Consider the following 16,653-nt stretch of genomic DNA (forward strand, 5'->3'; position numbering starts at 1 on the left):
GCGGAGTTATGGGACAGAGGCTATATCAGTTTGCCGAATGAGCTTGCTGACCAATGCGGCCAATGACACCACGACTTCCCCGAGTACCGCACAATATGCGTCCCCCAAATGGGCCCTCGCCGCTTTCGCTGGTGGGGGGCCTTCGACAGTCTAATGCAATTGTACCTTTTGTAAGAGTTTCTCGACCGCTAGCGGAGCAGCGGCTGAATATTGGCTTTCGGCAAAGCGTATAGTGATCAACGAACGAGAAGAAGCGGCAAAAACAAACACTTCCCAAATGCAGATTCGGGAGGGACGGGAGCTACTTCAGCCGCCAACCAAACCATTTAAACGCGTTCAATCCCCTCCGCCAGCTGCTGCTCAGTATCCTGTATTACCACTTCCGCTGCCCAAACGCACGCATCCTTAGGTGTAGTGGGTGCGAAAAGATTAGGCATAGATTAAATCAATGTAAAGGCAGCTAGCTACATGTGAATACCTTATAGCGTTTTGATTGAAAGATGCTAATTTAGAAAATAGTAATGAGCGAAGTGGCCGGATCAGCCGGGTGGCTAACTCAGCCGGGACTTACGTTATTGATGCCTTTGAAAACCGTCGTGACGTCCATGATTCCACATTCCAACCAATAACGCAAGACCATGGCATATCATTGAATCAGTGAATTGGTTGTCTTGTCGCTAGGCTAATACCTCCATTGAAGCATAGCTCTAGGTATTGTTTCAGAACCTGCGTAGGATCAACTACTGACTCCTATTGACCTGCTCGAACCGTACCGACCTCATATTTTGAATCAGTTAGTAGTTGATGTTTCGTCGCCCGGCTGTGCTCAACTCGCTGAAGGACTATTGCAATATGGCGACAAACTTACAGTACGAAGTCATAATTATCGGCTCTGGCCAATCCGGCACGCCCCTGGCCGCCGCATTTGCGAAAGCAGGACAAAAAACAGCGCTGATTGAACGCGAGCATATCGGTGGAAGCTGTATTAATGAAGGCTGTACACCGACAAAAACGTTAATTGCATCAGGTCGCATCGCCTATCTAGTTCGTAAGGGACTAGATTATGGTATACACACTTGTGAGCAGGAGACCGATGTGAATGTGGCCGTGGTCGACATGTTCAAGGTCCGCCAACGGAAACGCAACATCGTCGCCTCATTCCGCGGTGGTAGTGAGACTAAGTTAAGAGATGCTGGCGTGGATGCCCTGACAGGAGAGGCGAGTTTCGTGGACGAGAAGACACTCAAGTACAAAGATAGTGGTGGCAACGTGAGAACTGTCCAAGGCCAGAAGATATTCATCAATGTTGGAGCACGACCTGCACCGCCACTCCTCGAAGGGATCGGCTTGCTTGATCAAAAAGCAGTCTTGGATTCCACGTCAATTCAAGAGCTAGACGAGGTTCCTGGCCACCTCGTGGTGATTGGAGGAGGATATGTGGGAGTGGAATTTGCACAATTGTTTCGCAGACTAGGTGCACAGGTCACTATAATCCAGCGTGGAAGACAATTACTACCGCACGAGGACGAAGAAATTGCACACCTGCTGCGAAATATTTTTCAAGAGGATGGACTTACAGTACACTTGAACTCTGATCCTGTGAGAATTGCGTCGTCACCTAGCGGATTTACTCTTTATTTCCACACCAATAATGGCGATCGAACCGTCGAAGGAACGCACATTCTATTCGCTACCGGCCGCATTCCAAATACAGACCGGTTGAAGCCAGAAGCTGCAGGTGTTGACCTCGACAAGAAAGGATATATTGTGACAAACGAATACCTCGAGACTTCGTCTCCTTCTATTTTTGCAATGGGCGACGTGAAAGGACCACCGGCATTCACGCATATCTCGTACGACGACTTTCGCATCCTTCGGTCTAACATGCTTTCATTAGCACCTACGAGGCTCTCTATCAAAGACCGCATTGTCCCGTACGTGGTGTTCACCGATCCCCAACTGGCGCATGTCGGCCTCCATGAGAAGGAAGCTCGTGTAAAGTTCCCCAACAAGAGGATTCAAACTGCGAAAATGCCAATGGCATACGTCGCCCGCGCACTAGAAATGGACGAGTCGAGAGGAATGATGAAGGCTGTCGTGGACGGTGATACAGGGTTGATTCTAGGGTTTTCCTGCTTGGGCGTCGAGGGTGGCGAAATCATGAGCTGCGTGGAAATAGCGATGATCGGAAATGTTCCCTACCAAAAATTGCGAGATGCAGTCCTGGCCCATCCCACTCTAGCAGAGAGTCTGAACAACATTTGGGGATTTTTGGAGTGAGTGTAATGTGTTCTGTACATATGCCCTATACCACCATGCGCAGAAAGACCTATTCGAGTTAGGGGTGCGTGGACACTTCCAAATTGCCGCAAGTTTGTGCGAATATTTATGATCGTACCTGGCTGCATGCAGCTTATTCGGCCATTTGAGATGTGGTAAGTGACTGGCTCTCTATCATAGCATGGACGAGATGCAGCCTTGGCGAGGGAAGTCTCGGACCCATTTTGCAAGATCTAATGTGCCTTCAAGAGTGATGAATGAGTGAAGAAGCCTGTGAAATTGGTGTAGCTGGTTTTGCACTCCTCTGTAAAATCCTCAAAAACCGACACATCGGCTGAGCCCCAGAACACTTGTGACAGGATGATACCAACCCTGGGAGTATGCTGGCGGAATCTGGTACCGCCAATCGCAATGGAATTTGGAGACCTGGGCTGGTGCAATGCTGAGGGGTGTCCAACCTGTTCTTCTGAAGCTGATCTGTTTGTCACAACCAGACTGCTAGTCCGTACCGAGATTCCTGAAATTGACATGATGTTTTGTTCTGTATCCTTTGTCACAATCCAGTTATTCGGAGTAACCCTCCACCTGATCTGGTAGTGAATTCCATTTGGAGATTGTTTATCCCACACACTTCTATCTTCCTGTTCAACCACTAGAAGAAGCCCTAGTTGATCTAATGGTCGTTAATGCGAGGATGAATGTTCATCAACTATTTTCTCAGGATCAGGAGCAGGGCAGATTACTGATGGCGTGAATTTACAGTCCAGGTAACTAGGAATGGGAGCATATGAGGGAGTCCGTTCTCATAGATCAGGCAGTTTATGTCAGTAGGCACACACCATCATCAACAGGAGTGCAAGTCATCCCCCCACAGCAGAAGATGCTACTAAGGAGCCTAGAAACATTATTGCATCTAGCTAATACCAGGAAGGTGTCACGAATTGTCAAGAAAAAACTGTGGTTGACAGGCTGAGTATAGTGACGAGGAGGGTCACGAGTAGTCTGTAAGTAGTCTGTAAGGAAGGAAAGCACTGTAGGTTACCGTTTGTGCTGTCTAGTACTGGGTAAGCCCCGAGATAGTCACTTGGGCCGCGGACTGTGTTCGATGTGCCAGCATATCTCTTCATGATGATTGCTGGTGAGTCGAAAGAAAGTCAAATCATTCGTAAGCAGTCAACAAGGAACTCCCGAAGAAGTTTTAATTCTCTTTTAAGGGACGGATTTCCGACAAGAGTGAGTAGTTATCAATCACTATGTGACGACGATGTAACGCTCGCCAACGGCTTGGATCTTGAACGGGTCCATGAAGATCATGGTGCGGGATTCTTCACAGAAATAGGAGTTGCGGTAGGTATGGCACGCCGCTTCGTGGGTGACATTGGTAGATGTGTGACGGAGTTAAGGGATTAGCTATGCAGGCTTACAGTATGAATACGTAGCACGACGTTGTTGTATTAGACTTGGACATCGTGTTCAATTGCTTGCTATTGATTTATTATGATTTAAAAGCTATAATACAGTACAAAACAGCCCGCAAATCGGAGCTACCAATTCCCAGGTGTTCACTAAATCCTGAATTCCGATAAGATCGTTTTTGCTTGTAGTCTGGCAGTAAAATACTCGCAAATGACTTAAGAAGCGTGACATTCGTTGCAGAAAAAGAAGAGGCGGAAACGTTGACGACGTAGTTTTAGTCACATCAAATGAACATTGCCGCTGATTAGAGGAGCCGTTGATCCTGGCTTTTGGGAAAAGGTATATGGTTTGTAAACCTCAACCCAAGCACCTGTGGATTCGATTGCTGGAATGGATTTCCCGCTCTGTGCCCAGTCCTGTAGGAACAGATTGCTAAGTAGTGCTAGAGAAGACCGTCCAAGAAGAATGGCATTCTCATGACTACCAATAGACGTCATATTCACCACGTTCAAATAGCCAAAATCATCGGACGCATGGATCGCACATTCAGATGCAGAGCCCTGGGTGCCGACGAGCGTAGAAACTTGTATTCCCACGAACGCATAGCCAGTCACGATAATTCGCTTGGTAGGACCTTCAATACGGATGCCGGTGACAGAGGCTGCATTTCCGGATGCCTCAACGCGCTGATTTGTGTTGTTCCCCAAGGGCACTCCGGCCCCTGTAAAAAGGAATCCGACCCTGCAGTATGTAGCAAGTATATGACTGAAGACAACATTCCGCGTGTCATTGACGGTGTTTCCGAGACTTTTGATCGCGACTAGGCCGTTGTTACTAGTTTGGTAGTTGAGAACAATAGAAGAGCTATTCCATTGTGGTGAGAATTCGACTCCGTCAACACTAACATTCCCGCGGCAATTCTCGATTTGTATGCCGGTCATGAGCGGTTGGCCGCTAATGCCACCAATTTTTAGGTTCCCGCTAACTTGAAATGCTCTGATTGCAAAAGTTGGGTTCTGTGTCACACTCTTTGACAACCCCCAATAGAAGAGGAGACATTCCGAACTATCACTATGCTGCGCTACTATCTCAATCATTGTCTGTTCTCTTTATTTGTCCTCTACTCGTTTTCGTTTGGCGACTTGGACGAGTTCGGGACACAATTCATCTCTTATAATGGCAGTATCTCCGGCTATTTCAAACACCCACAATCAGCGCCTTCCAACTGCTCCACCTACTACTTCGACTCTCTTCAAAACACTATTCTCAAAGTCGGCATCAACCCACCTTGGGATACCAATCCATTCTATTTCAACATTCAGCGTGACGGTCAAACTGCTGATAAGGTAGATCCGGAGGATACATGCATTAGTCCGTGGGGTTGCACATACGACCCGATATACAATTTGTTCTTAGAGACGGCGTGTTATCTTTGTCTCACCGACGATGGATCGTCATGCGGATTTTTCGATCCAGTGGAGATTCTCGACTTAAACAAGGCAACTACCATGCAGTTTGATGGCAAAGAGAAAGGGTACAGCACCATTGGGAACCAGTCGACATTTGTTGGTAATAATGATGATCTCGTCTATACATTCGACTTCCAACGACCGCATAACTATACAGAACAGCAAAATTGTGTTGAGGGGGATTCCTTTGAATGGTATGTCCTATAGGCCGGTATTCGGCCCTTGGTCTCATCTTTTCTGCTCCAGGGATTAACAAGGAAACAGGAATGCCAAGACACCGTTTACTTACGCACTCAATTTCACTAACACGAGCGCTAAAGCACTATTCTCACTAACGAATCCTTCTGGGACTGTGGAATTCTCATTTTCTGGAGCGCGTGTCGACGGGGGTCAGCCTTCCGAATTCGACCCGTATAACAACGGTAACTATACTCCTATGGCTTTGGACACATCAAACCCGTCACATCCGAACTTTACGTTTGCGAATGGGAGTGAGATTGTTTGGAAGAACTACTCAAACGGATGGGGCGCTGTAGCGTCTTCTGCTGCCGTGCCTTCTGTTGAAATAGAGAACCTTGGGACGGCGTTGAAGTGGCTTTCGGTGATGCTGGTAGCCGGCTGCTTAACTTTCACCTGAGATATCCTTGTAAATAGCCTTTTTGCTCAGCAATCATTGGTACTTAGTGGTTGTTAATTGCGGTGGGGCATATAGCTGAATTACATTCATCGTCATAAATGTGGCGCCGAATTACCTACCGGCCCTTTTAGCATCTGGTGTGCGGCTCGTTTATCGAGAATCAACTTTCCGTCTAGCGAGCAGAGAAATGTAATCCTCTACGTACTTAAAACAGATACTCAGCGTTGTACGACGGGGAGGTACGTGGAGTTCCAGAAGTCTATAGAAAATTTAATTTTCCCTGGAAAGGTATGGCTGGTTATTGCGGGCAGCACTTGATCTGACTTTTCCTGGGTCGAGTCGATCCGTTCTTAGGAACAGGTGCTAGACCCACTCCACATGGAAGCATGATCGATCTTCTGATACTGACTTAGCGCAGGGAAGTCACATGATAATGAGGCTGAGAACACGCACCTCATTCAGCTCGTAGGAGTCCAATAAGGAGTTCTCGTCATGAACCCACGAGCGGCAATTTGTCTCATCATGGCATGGATATTATTTTGAGATAATCATGGCTCGATTAATGCTGAAATCTATCTACCACCAGCCAGGTACGTGAGGAATTGATCAACCTTAGGGCTGATAGACTGATTGCCTAGGGGCAATAGCAATGCAGACTTATTGATATCCTATTGGTGCACCCAATGATCCACTAGGCAGGATTATCCGACTGTAGACCCCGATCTCCACGTGACCAATGTCTGACATCATGGCAGGATGCGGGATTCCCAAAAACAAACGTTTAACTTGAACCTCGTGAAGTACACCAGGTGAAAACTGTTAATTGTTGCGATTTTTCTCCCTCTGTACTGTAGTGGAAGTGCGGTTGATGGTCAAAACGTGTGCTCTTCTTCACCAATATCATCGCTCTGCCAATTTTGCTCAATATTGTTTACTTTTTGCTCAATTCACAGCATTCAAATGCTCTTGCTGTTTAACGGTTAACTTGCTATGTATGTCTAATCAATTTGGCATCTTTGCCCGTGCGGTCGTTGAAAGGCTACAATATCGATTTTAGGAGTTATATATATTTGTTTTCATGATAGCTATATACGCGAAAACTTATGTTTAAATCGGAGGATTGAAGTCCTCTCTTGCTGTTCAACGGTCAAAAACGCGGCTTTCGGGCTAATGTTCGATGTATATTTACCAGTGCCAATAGACCTGCAATGTTCATGTATGACTGTTAAACCCACAGTAATCATTTGACTCTGGCGAATACACCAACAGTCATCACGATTCCACGGGTCAATAGATTTAAGCATTTTTCTAGAGATCGTTGACACGGCGATGACCCTTCGTATGGAGATTTAATGCCATTTAGTATTCTTAGGGTTGTGATGGAATCGTTGGGTCTGTGTGGTGAAATTTGTTTCTAAAGAACCTGATCTAATACCAGTGGGGTCAATTCAAGTACGACCAATTGAACATATATATAACGGCTTCTGGAATCTAGGTGCTATTCACGTATTCCGCAGTATTCGTACTCCTTTGCCCATTCGCGGGCTGAATGATAAGTAAAAAATACCTATTAGGATATTGTAACTATTGAACTAAATAATGACCACAATGTCTCTGCCCATCAACATCTCGTGCAAACATCAATCGCATTTCGGTCGAGATCAGACGAGGATCCCGGCACCTACCTTGTGGCGGCCGGCTAATAACGGCGGGCGAATGGGCGCGGTTTTCGGCCCCCCGCTTGCCGTCGTGTAGAATACTATTATTTAGATTCTATAACACTATAAGATTACCGACCGAGTATTATTAATCACGACTAATAATACTATAAATAATAATACTATAATAATTAGTATCTAGGAGATAGTCTAGTCCCTTCTTTAATCTAGTACCTGATGGATTTTAAATAGTGATCATAAAATCCGATTGCACACAAAAGGATATGTGTGTCATAAGCAGGTGAAGAAAGACTATCATGAGAGAAATAGAGGTCGGCTAATTAGACCAAAAGAAGAGTATGATCAGGTATGCCAAAGAAATCTACTCATGAATCAAAAGAGATGTCAAACTTGTTCAATTTAGATAGGAAAACAGGCAGAATTTATAACATGAGGTACATAGTAAATATCACGTGAAGGAATCAAGAATATCCGAGATTATCTTGGAGTGTTGAGCAGTCTCCGGCCAATATAGGCAGTTCAATGCGAGATCGTTGAGGATCAATATAAATCAATGTGGTGGATATGGAGGTGTTTCTTCCGGGGAAAAGATGGCGGCGGCTTAGTCATCTGCGGGAAGATCCCACATAAGTTGACAGTACCTTAATCTTTCGAGTACCCTATATTACTTATATAATTTAGCTCTACCTATAAGAGCCTCTTAGAAAGCTAAAGGCCGTGCCTAAGAATAATAAAGCCGAATCGGAGTAGTCGAGTAAGCGAAATTTAGATCTCTAGACGAAGTATTCTACTCGTTTAATCGTAAATACCCTTAAAAGGTTTCTTTAATTCTATTCCCTTTTAATAAATTTAACTAATTACTACTATAGATCTAAGGGTTTATAGTATTTATTAATATAAGCCTATAGCGGCGTAAGACTTTCCTAGAGCTATAAAAAAAGGAGCTAAAGATTATTCTAATTCAAGATATACTGTGAAGGGCTGAAGCAAGACTTAATTCAATCTAACTAGGCCAACATGCTGTTTACAAAAAGCTTAAGGAGGGGAAGTTTATCCTGCGCGTTCTCCACGTTAACATACCAAGGTCCCGTGATACACGTGACCAACATCGGGCACTGGCCCGTGACAATACCCCCTTCCTAGTCTTAACCTCATTAGGGGCACGACGGTATAGGTTTCGGTGCCGATTTGCTGGCGAATCACATCCGGAACGGCGCCGTGCTGCTCTTCAAAGGTATCTAAGGCGCTATAATCCTGCACTAAGTCCAGTGGCTGCTACGTCTGTTCTGCCTATCCTCTCTATTTCACTAACGCTTCGTCACGATATCCTCGCCCAACTTTCCTCCGTCGTATAGCTAGGATTTGCTTAACATCGTATTCCTCTTCACTATTAACTAGTAGTGGTGGTGGCTGTGAATCGTCTACTAGCTGAGATAGGAATAGGTCTGTTGCTGCTAGGCGGACTAACTTAATATAGAACACCGGGTATATACTAGTAGGTATATCAAGTCGGACTGTGAACGGCGACGGGACGTCTACTACTCGGTATCGAGTATGTAGCTAATCTAACTTCTTTAACGGTCGCTATATACGTACGTTCCGAAGATTTAGCTAAACCCAGTCATCCTTTTTATAGATAGGCGCTGCCTGTCGACGTCGGTTCGCTTGCTCTTCTTGAAGGGCCTATACAGAAGCAATAGCGGCCTAGGCCTAATCGGTAGCTTCTCGTAGGCGATTCACGAACGTTTCGCCTGCCTTTCGTGGTAGGGTCAGGGCGTCTTGTAGTTACCCTGCTTCGTCAATACTAATCGGGTCAATATAGTAGCCGTGGGTAAAGAAGAATAGCGAGATTCCTATTAAAGCAGCATCGCGATTATTAATTGCTATAGCGACTATTAGTAGTAGATCCTTCTAGTTATCCTATATATATATAGTAAATACACGTAGTGTCAGCCTATGTGGCCATATGAAGTTGGTTGACCAGCGGCCCGCCGGCCAACGGCCCGGACCGGACCATCGTTTTTCCCGCAGAAGGACCCCTCTGCATATACCTCTTCAACAGAGAGTTTTACTATGGCAAATCGGCCAATCTAGGCCACGGATTCTAACATCCAGCTCTTTCCTAATTTATCAATTGGTCAGATCATCGATATATGATCGGATCATCGATTAGATCATTGATTTGGTCTATTTCCTGCTGCCTAAACTGCCCCAATCGTGTACTTAAACACCCATTCGCTCACTAGTTTAGCAGTAGAGATTCAATGCACTTTTCAGTCTATCCTATTGATCTCGTTTGACCGTCATACCTAGAGAAGATCTTATGAATTCAAGGTCCATCCGTCTTATCTTGGTCCTATTCGCTAGAAGAACTTCTATCTTGACTGGCCATCCTAACGTCCTATGTGGATCCTTTCTCATCGGATACACTAGGATCTGTTAGTTATAAGCCCGATCGCTCTGACTAAATAGACTTCGAATTAACCGGACGGCTTCTTTCGGCCAAACCAGCTTGGCTACGCCCTCGACCGGTCGCATCCGTCTATTATCCTTGCTTTTTTACTTTTCATCGAACTATCGTTTACTTCCGTCTCACTCTTCATCATGGCTACAGAAGCTAATTGGTTGGTCTTTCATCTGAAGACCTCTGCCGATTGGATTCAGTGGTATGCAGCCGTGAAGGACCAAGCGGTTACGTGGGGTCTATGGGACTATATCAACCCTGAGGTGCTAGTTGAAAGTCTTAGGAAGCCCCCTTTAGAACCCGATTATCCCGAAATCGACCTAGCGGACCTTCCTAATCTAGCCGGCGAAGCGCTTACGAGATATAATCTGATCTCTCGCGAGTATAACCGCCAGCTAAATCGCTTCCGTTACTACCAGAAAGGGGTAGATCGTCTGAAACAGGGAATTCGCAATTCAGTTTCTACTGATAATAAGCGATTGATCCTGTCTCAGGCCAACCTACGTAACGTAATTGACATGTTTCGTCTAATATATGCGCCTACTAATTCGTCACGAAAGCGCCAGATCTCAAGAACTTGGTCTAATCTACGCACGCAAGCGCCACCTAGGTCCAATTACGATTCGTGGGTCCAAAAGTGGCTAGTTTGCTATACAGAAGCTAAAGAAATTGGCCTATCTGAATTTGACGATACTGAGCGGATTCTATATGAATTCCTAGAGGCTATCGCGCCTCTATCGCCTAGCTTCTATACGATTTAGATGAATCGAATCCATGAGCAAAGCGGTGTCTATTCAACTAGCAAATTGCCACAGTTCCCCGCCCTCATCAACCTCTATTCGGAATCAATTCGGCTATCTCCGCCAATTCACCAGGGTAGATTTGCCCATAGGACGACCTTCCAGGGCAGAAATCCTGATAGGACGAAAGCGGATAGCGTCAATAGCGGCAATTCGCCCACCAATTCTGACCAATCTAGCCAATTTAGCCGACCTAGTCGCCAGAAGCGCCTTTGCCCATACGAAAGTGGCCTAAACGATGGCTATCATAAATTCGATAAATGCGCATACGTCAATCCATCGGTTAGACCACCTAATTAGAAACCTAATCCAGCAGCAGAAGAGCGATTTCAGAATACATACAAAAGCTTCACCTTCAGAAACGCCTATAAGCGCGCGATTGCTAGGCACCAATCCAATTCGACCGATTCAGCTAATCCGCTAGCGGCTAGATCAGATAAAGAATCTACTAGGGCTGCGTTTGGCACGTATATCCCTAAACAGAAGCTTTCGTCTCTTCTTCAGGCCAATCGTGCATATAATTCGATTCACACTAACCAACCGGCCAACGATGTGTGGTGTTTTGACACTAGGTCAACCCTACATATCTGCAACAACCTAGACCTCTTAACCGATTATCAACCGGCACCTTCCTCTGTTAGAGTAGGAAACACGGAAACTGCCATCCTAGGCTTCGGAAAAACGAGCTTCCGGCCTACAGATAGCCTAGATAGAACCAAAATCGCCCTAATTGATGTGGCATACGCGCCTGGTTTCCACCTAAATCTCCTATCTGCCGAGAAAGCTGCCAACGGAGGTCTATTTCTGCATAGAAAGGATAGCCTACTACAGGATTCGAACGGCCAACCTGTTTGCCGATTAAATGGCAAATCTGGTCTCTATCTCATCAAGTAGAATCTATCAACACCTAACGGTATAGCTATCGAATCGCCTACCAATTCAGCCAATCAGATCTCTAGGATTCCTACTATACTAGATCCTATTGATCTAACGGACGATTTCGGCCAATTTAGTCTATCTTCTTACACACCTAATCGAGCAAAAGGACCAATTGACCTTTGGCACCGGCGTTTAGGCCATATAAACCAAGAGGTCCTATCCCACCTAGCCGACTACTCGTCTAATATCACAATCGATTTTACCGCAGCAACTACCGAATTAGCTGATATCTGTGAGGCTTATAAGGTTTTAAAGGCCAAACAACAGATATCTCGTCGACCTATCGAATCCACTAGGCCTTTCGAATCTACTCATTAGGACCTAATCCACCAATCGCCTTCTCTAGCTAGGACTAGATATCTATCTCACTACGTGGATCCTGTCACGAGATATTAAATTGGCGAGGATCTTACCGATAAGACCCTTTCGGCTACTTCCCTTTTCGGCCAGATTCAATTCATTAAGACCTAATTCGACCTAAAGGTCCAAACAGTGCACACCGACGGTGAGACCGCCCTCCTACCAGGCCTTTCGGCCGAATCTAGGGCACGTAGTCTAAATCTAGAGCTTTCTCCGCCTTATCAACCATCTCAAAACCCCTATACAGAGCGCTACGGAGCGCTTATAACCACTATGGCTAGGCAGATGATCCAGGATGCTGGCTTACCGACCTATCTTTGGAATAAGGCCTCTCTCACTACTATCTATATTCAAAATAGGATCCCACACCGCCTACTAGATTGGAAATCGCTATCTAAAGCCCTAGCTGGCTATCTTAGCCAGAAGGCCCCTCATTAGTTGAAGCAACTGCCAGATCTATCCAATATACGAATCTTTGGATACAAAGCCTTCGTCAGGATCACTAATATCCCGCGGCTATCGAAGATAAGCCCTCGAGCGGCTATTGGCTATCTTGTTAGCTACGATGCATCTAATATATAGCGAATTTGGATACCCTCGAAGCGCCGAATCGTCCGCGCACGCGACGTTGAATTCGATGAAACGCGTTTCTATAGCGACGAAAGCCCTCCTCATCGCATAGAAATCTTTGACGATTCGTCCCAACGGCTCTAAATCCTTGATGATGCAACTGCCTCACAGATCCTAGATGAGATAGATGTGCCTGAACCAACCAATCAACAGCGAGAGGACCCATCTGGCCACGGGGGTGGAGATATAGGCAATTCAATTCCTATTGAAAACGATCAAAACGACCAAATCCTAGGGGATCTACTACCTACCCCTATCGAATCTGCTGTTGAATCTCCTAAATCGGACGATCCTGATATTAACGTCCCTGACCGCCCACCTTCGCCAATTGTTCTAGTGGATAATTCCGATTTCGACTACTCTGCCTATCTCCTATCGAATCTAGGCAAGCACGAAAGGGAGGATTCGTCTGATGATGGCCACGATGACAAGCGCCAGCACGCTTTAGCCGCGTATTTCTATGCGTTCTCGGCCAATCAGATCCTTCCAAAACCTCTATCGATTTCATCTCTGCCACCACCGCCAGAAGACTACTATCATCTGCATAATCACCCATATCGGCGTGAATTCAAACAGGCTATGCAGGTCGAATTTCAGAAGCTTCTAGATATACAGGCCTTCGAACCGATATCTGCCCATCTCATTAACCAAGCTCATCTGAATGAGTGTGGCCAATCAGCTAACCAGAGAGATTGCCCTAGGCACCAATTAATTCATATACGTTGGGTCTTCGATTATAAATCAGACCAATTAGGCAATCTGACCAGGTTCAAAGCTAGATTGTGTGTGCGAGGCGATATGCAATCACCTGATCTCCAAGACGCTAGGACCAGTACGCTGGCTACCAGGACCTTCCGCACGCTTATAGCTCTGATAACTAAATTCGACCTTGAGACCTTTCAGATAGATGCGGTCAACGCCTTTCTGAATAGCCGATTGGACCAGGACGTCTTCTGCCGCTTCCCACCAGGCCTAGGATCCACCGGAAGGATCCTAAAGCTTAAGAAAGCTGTGTATAGCCTAAGAATCTCTGGTAAGAAGTGGGAAGATGATATTAGAAAGGTGCTTACTACCGTCGGTCTCCGCTCGTGCCCAGAGGATCCTGCCCTATATACTGATGGCTATGTGGTTGTGATGGTGTTTGTTGATGATTTCCTGGCTATTTACTATACGTCCGAAGCTGCCCACGCCTACCGAATTAGGCAATCGCTCGAGGACAGATTCGAAATGAAGCATATTGGTAAACTTAGCCAATTCATCGGGGTCAGAATCACCCGAAATAGGCCATCAAGAAAAACCTAGCTTAGCCAAGGTGCCTATATTGAAAAGATTGCCAGCAAATTCAATCTACTTGGCAAGCAGCCACCGGCTACCCCCTTACCATCTGATCTTTCATCAATTCAGCCTAGTAAAGATCCACCGAATCCTAGGCTAGTCAACCTTTACCAACAGAAGTGTGGATCGGCCCTATTCGCTGCCGTTTGGACTAGGCCAGATTCAGCCTTTGCCAATCAATTTCTGGCACGATCGCTTACTAGATGCACCGATCGCTATCTAGACGCGGCCGATCACCTGATTTTATACCTGTATAGGACGAAAGACCTAGCTATCCTTTTCGACGGCAAGAAAGAAGAAACAGCCGAGACAACCGCCTATACCGCCTGCTCAGACGCCAGCTTTGCTGATAATCTTGACCGAAAGAGCTCGGAAGGCTTCATCTTCTGCTTATTCGGTGGCCCAATCGATTGGAAGGCTACTAAGCAGAAGACTATCACTATATCGACCACGGAAGCCGAATTACTCGCGCTTAGCCACGCAGCTAGGCAATCCTATTGGATGAAACGGCTATTCAAATTCATTAGATTCGATCCTGGTCATCAAGATATGATCTAATGCGATAATAAGCAGACGATCGACCTACTTACACGAGAGAAATCAACCTTTCAAACCAAGCTCAGGCACGTTGATATCCATCGTCTTTGGATTCGCCAAGAGATACAGGCTAAACGCCTACGCATTGAATGGTTGAAATCGTCCGATCTGCCTGCTGATGGGTTAACCAAAGCGCTTAGCCGCCAGAAACATAAGGCTTTTGTCAAACAGATTGGCATGGAATTCTTACCACTCCAGCTCATCAGATCTCATTAGGGCCTATCAGGACCTATCTGATCTAGTTAGATCTACTAGGCCTATCGATCTGAAGACCTGCGGGGGTGTGTCAGCCTATGTGGCCATATGAAGTTGGTTGACCAGCGGCCCGCCGGCCAACGGCCCGGACCGGACCATCGTTTTTCCCGCAGAAGGACCCCTCTGCATATACCTCTTCAACAGAGAGTTTTACTATGGCAAATCGGCTAATCTAGGCCACGGATTCTAACATCCAGCTCTTTCCTAATTTATCAATTGGTCAGATCATCGATATATGATCGGATCATCGATTAGATCATTGATTTGGTCTATTTCCTGCTGCCTAAACTGCCCCAATCGTGTACTTAAACACCCATTCGCTCACTAGTTTAGCAGTAGAGATTCAATGCACTTTTCAGTCTATCCTATTGATCTCGTTTGACCGTCATACCTAGAGAAGATCTTATGAATTCAAGGTCCATCCGTCTTATCTTGGTCCTATTCGCTAGAAGAACTTCTATCTTGACTGGCCATCCTAACGTCCTATGTGGATCCTTTCTCATCGGATACACTAGGATCTGTTAGATGATTATATCGTTAACGTATACCGACACGAAGTTATCTAAGTACTCTCGTAGAGTCTGATTAATATACCTCTAGAACGTTGCTAGTGCGCCGGTTAATCCGAATAGGGTTATGTTCTACTCGTAGAGCCTATATCGTATCCGAAATACCGTTTTCTATTCTTCTCTAGGGTAAATACGAATCTTATAGAAGGCTACGATAATATCAAGCTTCGTAAACTAGTAGATATAGCCTATATTCCGTAGCGTCTCGCGAATTAATAGTAAGGGATAGCGATCCTTTACTATTCGTTCGTTTAACCCTCAGTAGTCGACATAAAATCGTACGCTGCTACCTAGCTTTCTAACTAACAAGATTAGTACTACTATAGGTAATTAGCTTACCCGTATAAAGTTCTTCCCGAGTAGGTCTATTAACGTCTTTCGTAGGTAAAGAAGCTCTTCTTTATTTATACCGTAGAGGGGGCTATATAGTAGTAGCTCTTCGATACTGTTTCGGTCGCGTTTTAGAGGGATCTTATAGTCGATCCCTAGCCGGTACGGAGGTAACTAGTCGGCTAGCTATTAGCTAAACGCGGCTAGCTATCGCTAATAGTATCTTAGTAGTTTGCCCTTTAGGTCGATATACTTCTTAGGTCGTAAGGCTCTCTTAATATCGTCTAGCGAAACCTTGCCGATTCGTAGGTAATCCGTATCCGATACGCTCTATATAAGTTACCGGATAGATAGTATATCAGCCTATACAACACGTAGTACCTTTACTCTACTTAGCCTAATAGTATAATCTACGCGGTTCTAATATCTTGTCCGCTCCCTAGACCTTATAAAGATATCTAGGTATCCTTTCCTTACTAAATATCGTCCGTTCACGTTATATAGCTATAGGTCCCTAAGTATTATACTATCGCTTTAGGGTCCGATAATATACGCAAACACGCGGCCTTGTTGCTAGCTATAGACGTCGAGGTCGAAATAGGTAATATAGGTAATTCGGTACTAATTCGGTACTACCCCGTTAAGGACTCGTAGCCGTATCTTAATACGCGGGAGGTCGAGCGACTAGACTAGAGACTCGTTTACTATTATATAGTAGTAGCAACTGCTATCGACGAGGGCTTATATAAATTAGATTCTATTCACTCTAGCATCGACTATAAACGGTAATATCTTACGTTCTAGTAGCTTTTCGACCCCCTTTTGCTCCTACTCGCGGCTTAGAATAGGAGCTACTCTTTTTCCTGATTTATCCTCGGTAGTCATATCCTTAT

The 16,653-nt window shown here is 45.4% G+C and overlaps 3 protein-coding genes across 3 annotated transcripts; 2 read left to right on the forward strand and 1 right to left on the reverse strand.

The window, feature by feature from the left end:
• Positions 1 to 852: 852 nt before the first annotated feature.
• Positions 853 to 2,280, forward strand: N7458_005842 (mercuric reductase; the record flags this gene model as incomplete). The annotated part of the gene is made up of 1 exon (XM_056909224.1): positions 853 to 2,280. One exon carries the CDS (start codon positions 853 to 855, stop codon positions 2,278 to 2,280), a length of 1,428 nt encoding a protein of 475 aa, XP_056767842.1.
• Positions 2,281 to 3,974: 1,694 nt separating this feature from the next.
• N7458_005843 (pectate lyase superfamily protein domain-containing protein) lies at positions 3,975 to 4,793 on the reverse strand (the record flags this gene model as incomplete). The annotated part of the gene is made up of 1 exon (XM_056909225.1): positions 3,975 to 4,793. The coding sequence occupies one exon, from the start codon at positions 4,791 to 4,793 to the stop codon at positions 3,975 to 3,977; it is 819 nt and encodes a 272-aa protein (XP_056767843.1).
• N7458_005844 (uncharacterized protein) lies at positions 4,770 to 5,802 on the forward strand (the record flags this gene model as incomplete). The annotated part of the gene is made up of 2 exons (XM_056909226.1): positions 4,770 to 5,359; positions 5,430 to 5,802. 2 exons carry the CDS (start codon positions 4,770 to 4,772, stop codon positions 5,800 to 5,802), a joined length of 963 nt encoding a protein of 320 aa, XP_056767844.1.
• Between the last annotated feature and the right edge of the window lie 10,851 nt (positions 5,803 to 16,653).

The sequence above is a fragment of the Penicillium daleae genome, assembly GCF_028827525.1.
Source record: "Penicillium daleae strain IBT 16125 chromosome Unknown utg000005l_segment0_segment0, whole genome shotgun sequence".
NCBI lineage: Eukaryota > Fungi > Ascomycota > Eurotiomycetes > Eurotiales > Aspergillaceae > Penicillium > Penicillium daleae.